The 9212-nt window shown below is 39.4% G+C and overlaps 1 protein-coding gene across 1 annotated transcript; it reads left to right on the top strand.

Annotated features, from left to right (window-relative positions):
- The first annotated feature begins 1170 nt into the window (after nt 1-1170).
- On the top strand, nt 1171-1824 carry LOC123772536 (probable serine/threonine-protein kinase clkA). The gene has a single exon (XM_045765777.2). The coding sequence runs from the start codon at nt 1171-1173 to the stop codon at nt 1822-1824; it is 654 nt and encodes a 217-aa protein (XP_045621733.2).
- The last annotated feature ends 7388 nt before the right edge of the window (nt 1825-9212 follow it).

Genomic DNA, 9212 nt, shown 5'->3' with positions numbered 1-9212 from the left:
CTCAAAAGATTCGCTGTGATTCGGAATAAGAGTTGATCCTAATTATCGGGGTCGACCCCCAACCATCCTATGACACTCCCCCACACAATTACAAATCACCATGCAAAGTTTTGTGAGTTTACCCACCAGTGTCGGCCTTTAAGCAATAAACAAACATGCGCTCTTCCAGTTATAGCGAGCATGCATCAATAAGGTCCTTGTCAACTCTACTGAATTCAGCAAGTTCTATTTTTTTGTACATGATCATATTGTTGGAACGCTCCTCTGTGCTGTCTCCACAAGCATTCCAGGAAACTGGGGCGAAGTTGGACTGCAGAGTGGGAGAGTGAATGTGTTTGAGAGGGATGCAGCAAAAATTTATTAAGGCAAGTTCGCTAGAATTTGTTAAGCATGCGCCAGTCTGGGCCAGGGTTGGCCCTATTTCCACCCTGTCTCATCCCAGATCTTTATCCTGATCCCCCTTTCCCAGTGCTATATAGTCGCAATGGTTTGGTGCTTTCTCCTGATAATCCCATTCTATTCGGCCGTGAGGGCGCACGCAAGCACAGGAAATATTACTGGGGAAATATTACTGGGAAATATTACTGGGAAATGGGGTTTAAGATGTGTGCGTGGTTTTCACTTAGCATTTAAGGGAAAATATGGCCCGGCCATTAAGAAACTGGCGTATCTCTGAGCGTATATGGCTTAAGATGGCAAGAGAGACGCAAAGGAGCACAAGTCTTACGCTGTAAGTTGATCTTAAACTTACTACGTGTTACGGTAGCCGGCCTGCTGATATTACGGAACTATAGTGGGATATTAAGTGATTCAGAGCATCTGAGCCCACAGCCAGAGGTTCTTGAGGATATTCCGTTATATTGGGCTCACAATACGTTATAGAGTTCTCTTTGAGTGCCTGATTTACACCTCTCGACCAATCACCCGCCACGATTAACTTCGATCAATCACCCGCCACGATTGACCTCGTCATGTCATGTGCTGTATCGACGGAAGGGACGTCATAGTCCTCTTGAACTCCATTTGTAACCCATAATTGAAATATAAATTTGCACATATGTAAACAAAAACTAATCCCGCGCTATAATAGGATTACTCAAATCCCAAACAAACTAAAATATGCTCTAACAGTTACTCATTGCCAGAAAGAGTTGGTGTATACTCTCACAAATGCAGAATAATGCCTCACAGATGCAGAATAATGCCTCGCAGATGCAGAATAATGCCTCGCAGATGCAGAATAATGCCTCGCAAATGCAGAATAATGCCTCGCAGATGCAGAATAATGCCTCGCGGATGCAGAATAATGCCTCGCAGATGCAGAATAATGCCTCGCAGATGCAGAATAATGCCTCGCGGATGCAGAATAATGCCTCGCAGATGCAGAATAATGCCTCGCGGATGCAGAATAATGCCTCGCAGATGCAGAATAATGCCTCACAGATGCAGAATAATGCCTCACAGATGCAGAAAAACGCCTCACAGATGCAGAAAAACGCCTCACAGATGCAGAATAATGCCTCACAGATGCAGAATAATGCCTCACAGATGCAGAATAATGCCTCACAGATACAGAATAATGCCTTACAGATACAGAATAATGCCTCACAGATACAGAATAATGCCTCACAGATGCAGAATAATGCCTCACAGATGCAGAATAATGCCTCACAGATACAGAATAATGCCTCACAGATGCAGAATAATGCCTCACAGATGCAGAATAATGCCTCACAGATGCAGAATAATGCCTCACAGATGCAGAATAATGCCTCTTACGCAAATTGCATTGTGGCAGTACTCACCTTAGCGGCATGCGTCTAATGTATTCTTTGGCAGGAAACAGCAGCCTCCTGCCAAAGTCTTTAGCAGTTAAGTCATCGTTAAGTCTTCAGTTAAGTCTTTGTTAATTTTAGTTAAGTCTTTAGCAATGGGCGAGGCTTACTGCATGCGGTTACGAATTCAGGACTAACATTGTTCATCTTGACTAATCTAGTGATATCATCCACCGTTTTGCATTTGTAATGGTAACATCATTAGTAAATAAAATTACATCAAAGTAATTACATGATTAATCACCTGGAGCTACAAACATTCACCCACGAACAAATGACAGCTCAATCAATATTATAACCGTTTTTAATTATATTGCAAATGGCTGTGCAACCCCCTCTCAGTGGCCTCAAGGGCCAGAGATTAATTGAATTTGCTGGTCTGATATTTCTCTATTACTCCTCAAATTCTGGCCAATAATTGAAGAGAAGGTGCTACCTGATAATTCGTAAAGATATTATAAATTCAGCGAGGGGCTGTAAACTTCTCATAACACATATTGTCCTTATTAATATTCTTTTTCCTGTCTATCACTGTTGAGTTGACAGCCTTGTATTGTTACTGTATTTTATACCAAAACAAAAATTAATCATTACATTTCTAAATACTTTTTCCGATATATTTGCATTAACTTATTTTCCCCTATAATCGTAAAAATATTTTGAAAATTTGCATTATCTGGAAGATTATTTTTAATATAGACTTCTTTGGTCAATATATAATTACGATTTGTGAACATCATATATCGAAAAATAGAATTCAAGACCCGTATAGCCTAAATGTCTTCGTTGTAAGGTATGAAACATTTTGCATTTGTTTAACCAAAGTTAATTGGAAACATTATCACAGTCAATGGATACTAAGCTCATTAGCAGCTGATATTAATTTAATTTCTGGATAAACTCTGGGATTAAAATATACAGAGCATATTGGCATGGGGTACAGGCCGGCAGGTGCACCCATTGGAATATGTCAATTGGAATATGTCTATTGGAATATGTCTACTGGAATATGTCTATTGGAATATATGTCTACTGGAATGTATGTCTACTGGAATATATGTCTATTGGAATGTGTCTACTGAAATATATGTCTATTGGAATATATGTCTATTGGAATATATGTCTACTGGAATATATGTCTATTGGAATATATGTCTACTGGAATGTATGTCTATTGGAATATATGTCTACTGGAATGTATGCTTATTGGAATGTCTACTGGAATGTATGCTTATTGGAATGTCTACTGGAATGTATGCTTATTGGAATGTCTACTGGAATGTATGCCTATTGGAATGTCTACAGGAATGTATGCTATTGGAATGTCTACAGGAATGTATGCCTATTGGAATGTCTACTGGAATCTATGCCTTTTTCTATGTGAAAATAAGTTTGTAGATGAAAAGTTTTTGAATAAATTACAGACATCAGGTAAATCATCTCATCTTTTATATCTTCACTTTGGTTCTCAGAGATGTTCTACATTACAGTTTTTCAAACGTTTTGAATAATTTCATTTCTCAATAGATTTTGAATTAGTTGTTCTATAGCTACAAAGGCTCCCAGTTCTCTAAATTCTCTAACTGGTATTCTATCATCTGGTGCACTTGCGTCTCATTGATATATTTTTCAATTTAATAAAAATTTTATTGAATATTTAAATACATTTGGCTGGTGCGGAAGCGCATGTGTTGACAACGACTCGGAGAGTGTACCACTGCTACAAATATCGGTGGTGGTTTCTATTGCATAGTGTAAACAGAGTCCACCCTTACACACAGGCAGGTGTTTCTGTATATTCTCTGGTGCAAACAAAGCAGATTATTAACAATGGAGAAGCAGATTATAAAGACACCCCTTTCATGTTGCCTGAGCCAGCACGTCCCACCTCTGAACAGTCCTTATATTCCCTGTGTCTTTAACAGACTCAAACACAAGTACACACAGGAATGATAAATAACGATAATGAGGAAGAAAATGGGATGAGAATGAAAATTAGAGAGAATGAGAAATTTGTTATGTGACTAAATTGAGTCGGGTTACTGTACTACGGTACATTAATTAGTCTAGCTGCTCCTCAGGTACATACCATTACTGACCTACAGGCCTGACTCTGGCGCGTGAGGAGAGACCTAATTACAGACCTAATTACAGACCAGTCACCCAGCAGGGTCAAAGTTTTCCCTCTGACCTGGAATAGGTTGTTTAACAGACCAGACATTTTACTCACTCTGGAATAACTATCGCAGACCTAATGAGAAAGATAATTAATTCGGTAATTTTTAGTTGAATATGTATGATAAATTTAGGATTTTACGAGAACGCAGTAAAAAAAAAATACAGTTGTCAGTCAAACAGAAAAAGAAATTGTTATTTTACGATACACAGGCGCGCGCGTGTGTGTGTGTATATATATTTTTTTAGGGAAATCAGATGTGAATATATGATAACCAAACCACGGAATCAGAAAATGAAGAGACGACGACGTTTCGGTCCGACCCGGACCAATATCAAGTCGTGTGATATATACACTCAAACATATTTGTATGTCTGTACTCACTGGGGATCCCTTAGGACATATTACATCTGGCTATAACAATACATGCCTAGGAGGACACTAAAGTGAAACTATAAATAAGGCTAAAAGTCTTAGCCTAAATCAGAGAGGATCGTGATGACTAAATATAAGACATCATTAACATTTGTATACATAAGTTTCTACAGACTGTCTATTGACCACGTCAGACCCTTAATAGATACCTAGTCTCATTCACATATATATATATTTAACCTATGCATAACACAAATATCATTGCAACGTTGCACTATCTACATCTTTGGTTGGATTAGTTTAATTTCAGCTTGAGCTTTATATTTGAACTTTGCAAACATTGCAAGATAACACAAGTGTGTTTGACACCTCTCCTCTGCTGCCAACTCCGTTAAAGCAACAACCAGCTAATCCTTTAACCACTACCTTGAACTGTCTCTAGCAAGAGTGAGGTGAAATTGAGTCAACAAATTAAACAAAAATGAGAATTTCAGACATTTTATCGTTTTAAAACGTCATACGAATGAACAGGGTTCCAAAACAGATGCATAATGCAAGTACTGACACACCAAAATTTTATTAAAAAAAAAAATACATTTGAAAGAAAAAGCAAGAGAAAGAGAGAAAGGTAAACAAAAAAAGTAAGTAGCTTGAAGGTCCGGGAGGATATGAAGGATTTAGATAAAATTCTGCAGTTCCCTCGCGTTATTATATTACACCAGCGCTGAATACAAATGAAAATTTCAGCCCTGGTTATTTTCTCTGGAAATGTGATGTGAAACGCACATTACAGAGCAGCATCTTCCTCTTTTATTCATTCCTGACACTTTAACTTGTCTTGTTGTTTAAGAATAATGACGACCTAGTTCACTTGAACAAACGCAAGCAAATATTAATTATAATTTATCACTCGAGAATATTCATACCTGTGTCTTTTCTGGTGTGGGTCGTGGGAGAGTGCACGGTGGTGGGAGAGTGCACGGTGGTGGGAGAGTGCACGGTGGTGGGAGAGTGCACGGTGGTGGGAGAGTGCACGGTGGTGGGAGAGTGCACGGTGGTGGGAGAGTGCCCGGTGGGGGGAGAGTGCACGGTGGTGGGAGAGTGCACGGTGGGAAGAGAGTGCACGGTGGGAAGAGAGTGCACGGTGGGAAGAGAGTGCACGGTGAGAAGAGAGTGCACGGTGGGAAGAGAGTGCACGGTGGGAAGAGAGTGCACGGTGAGAAGAGAGTGCACGGTGGGAAGAGAGTGCACGGTGAGAAGAGAGTGCACGGTGAGAGTATTCACCGTAATAGTACATCTCGTTCTCTAGAGCTGCCACAACGTCACAGAAATGACACACTAAGTTGCCCGAACCTAACCTACCCCCAAAGTACCAGCGAATGGAAAACAGGACATAATGTCAATTTGGCGAGCCGATATGACTCATCATATATTGGCCGGTGCATACGTCAAAATCCTGTATGAAATATTCGGAAGGACAGATCGTATGAGCACCCAATATATGAGTATGCATAGAGGAAGTGTGCATAGTGTGAGGATAGATTTTAAGACCAATAACCGAGGCACCTTTCTCGGGTTCTCCGAAATTCTGTTTTTTTCATCGTCCTGAGTTAATGGATTTTATTTTTTATTCATGATGCTCCAGGCACGAGGTTCTGCTCCAAGTTGAATAACTGGTGTGGTCGAAGTTTATACACACTAAAATTATTCATTCCTGAAGGAACATCCGAGTAGTGAAGAAAACCACTACGCCTTCCAGCCAATTATCAAGGGATGAAAACGTTACAATTTACATATAATTTGTTAAGTGTGTACTCATGATTATTCATGATTTATTTTGGACTTGTTCTTCTGATTATTAATACTATTATTAGTTAAGCTCGGGGCTTGAACTATGCTTATTTGATGCAAAGTGGAAAGTTCCACCACTGGACCACCACCACACCACTGGGTGCTCTACCACTGGATCACTACACCACTGAGTGCTCTACCACTGGAGTAGATAACCAGAATATTTACACACATTCACAGACTTACTGTGATATGATTAGAAATCCGGTTGATTTTCTCATTGATATAAATCACTTTAGTGTGATTTCTGTGTATTATAATTATAACAAATATACATTAGCATGTTAACTTCATACGTCGAATGCAGGAAAAGGAGAAGAAAAATATTTTAAATTATTTCTAGGGTGCAATAAATTCCTAAACGAGACTATGGTCGTCCTTTTGATATTCTGAAACTTGACCCTTTAACCTATGGGTCGAGTTTAATGTTATCCTTTAACATAAAACCTTTAATGCTATCTTTTTATGATTGTGTTATAGAGCAGCCCGTCCTCATAAACAAAGGCCAAAGGTGATTCCATGCACCCGCCAAACTCCTGTTTATGAATGAAAAACAGTTTACACACGACTCATAACTGCTGATGTTCGAACACTTATCGAACAAATGCTTCGCTGACGACTTTTGTTCGAACCGCAACGCTGTAAATGCTTCACCCACGTACTACAAATAATCACTAACAGAACCTAAACTCCTAACCTAACCAATGTCAAATATGAACAATATGCTAATATATAACAATATTAATTTATATTTGATAAATTTCCTGTTATAAATGTTATAATTTATGAATGGGGCCGACCGCTGGATGGAATGGACCTGGTCTGAGGACTGGTTGGCAGCCATACCTGTGGTTTGCAACTCATCTAATAAGGGTTTCAGATACCATAAATGTGGTCAGAAAGATTGACCACAGGGCTTTGTAAGTACTGGTAAGTGCGAAAGGCAGTGGTGAAAAAAATGTGAAAGATTAATTTTCTTATCATACGAAAACATTCGTAGGGGAGCTGTAGGCGAGGATACGCTTTCCAGCTTAATATGCAACAGCACTGAAAAAAAGCTAAATATATTGCCCTTTTGAGAACCTGAGCCCCGGGATACTAAACAAGTATTTAATTAAAGCTGTCCACTAATAAGCATAAATTCTCAAATCTTATCGGCCGCACACCGCACAAGATTGACTTAGTCATTCCTTAGAACTACACCTATTTTGAATGAGATGGTAATCTAAATCCCGAAAATAACACGCCTTTAGGGGAGCTTATTTTAAGATATGAAAATTCCTCGCCGCTCCCTGCATATTTATACCTGAAACCAGCGCCATGATATAAGTCCCAACCAACCTCGTCTCGCTTTTAAGAGTTGCAAATCTTTTTAGGAATATTATATCAAAATAGGAGCCGCGCGCCATTTCCAAGACAGCTTTCGCTTAAATATATGCGGGAACTTTTAACAAAGAGGAGAGTCCCCAGAGAGGAACCTCTAGAGGGGACCCGGAGAGGGACTATAGAAGGCCCCAGAGAATGACCTGGACAGAATTAAACATCCTTAACAGGCTCAGGGGACCCACAGCCAGGGACCCACAGGTCCCAAGGCGGAACCAAAGAGCCAGAGCTCAACCCCCGCAAGCACAACTAGGTGAGTACAGCCGTATCTCGTTTTGATTACCTTGTCTAAGAATATTTTCTCAGCACAGAAGAGGACCACACGAGACTATCAGTCAGTAGCCTCGACATGCCACTCACAGGCAAACATTGGGAGGAAAACCCACTCAGCAAGCTGTATCACACACTATGGTGGTACCCCGTGGTTTGCCTGGAAGCCCAAGCTCACGTAAACATTCGTACATTGGATTTCTGAAGAAGATCTGAGATGTATGAAATTTCCAACAAAATCTTGAAAAATAGGCTCGGTCCTAGGAAGCAACAAAACAGCAAATAATTCAACAATAAAGAAAACTGCAGGAGGCATTTTGGCTGAATCAGGGTTCAAATATATATATATATATATATATATATATATATATATATATATATATATATATATATATATATATATATATATATATATATATATATATATCTCAATTGCTACAAATCAAGAACTCATCCCACATGTGACTGAAACTTGAACTTGCAAGTAGCTGCATTGAGTTTTGCAGGGAACTTAGAGTAGCAGTGCTGTGAGCGTGGGGGAAAAACAGAGAGAATGTCAGAGTGCAAGTACCACTCAGTAATCAAGTGAGTGACCTAAGATACTTGACGTTCTGTGGAGGGAAGGATTGAAGAGAAGTCGAATGCATCGTTTTGCGTCACCAATCAGTAGGCCTCACCCCTGGAATCGTCAGTAAGCATCGCCACTGGAATCATCAGTAAGCCTCCCCCACTGGAGTCAAAAATGAGTTGTTCAAGTCAAGAACTTGTTTCAACAACTGCAAAAGATTAATCTGCTAGTTATAAAAGGTTTCCACCGAAGATATGATTACACAACAGGTGTTTTTTTTTATAGGAAGACTTGTCAACGAGGGATCCCAGTCGACTGACCACATGTGTCAAGGTTGATGAACTAGGCCGGTGAACATTGACATGTGTTGCAATAGAACAATATTGTAACACTGAAGTAAAGGGACAGTGGAGTAATGAGACTGAAACATTTAAACAATGTTTTGTGTGAGTATGTGTGAGTATGTGTGTGTGTGTGTGTGTGTGTGTGTGTGTGTGTGTGTGTGTGTGTGTGTGTGTGTGTGTATGGGTGGAAGAAGAACATTTCCCACATAACCCACCTACTAGAAGTATTCCTAACCCGAGTTCTTGACTTGGGATTAAATATTTTACTAGTTATCTGTCTAGGTGTCTTACATAACAATTTGTGTGTAAAGCTAAAGTTTTCCTCAAACATTATTAAACGTGTAAATACTTTACTTTGAATTGGAGTAGATATTAAAAGAAATCTGCAAATCCTGTAATTTCATCCTTTT

The sequence above is a fragment of the Procambarus clarkii genome, chromosome 17 (genome assembly GCF_040958095.1).
Source record: "Procambarus clarkii isolate CNS0578487 chromosome 17, FALCON_Pclarkii_2.0, whole genome shotgun sequence".
Taxonomy (NCBI): Eukaryota; Metazoa; Arthropoda; class Malacostraca; order Decapoda; family Cambaridae; genus Procambarus; species Procambarus clarkii.
The sequence above is the reverse complement of the archived record's forward strand: the minus strand, read 5'-3'. Positions and strand labels throughout refer to the sequence as shown.

Excerpts from the sequence above, each read along its gene's own strand:
- LOC123772536 (XM_045765777.2), top strand. The coding sequence starts at position 1,171 with ATGCAGAATAATGCCTCACAGATGCAGAATAATGCCTCGCAGATGCAG.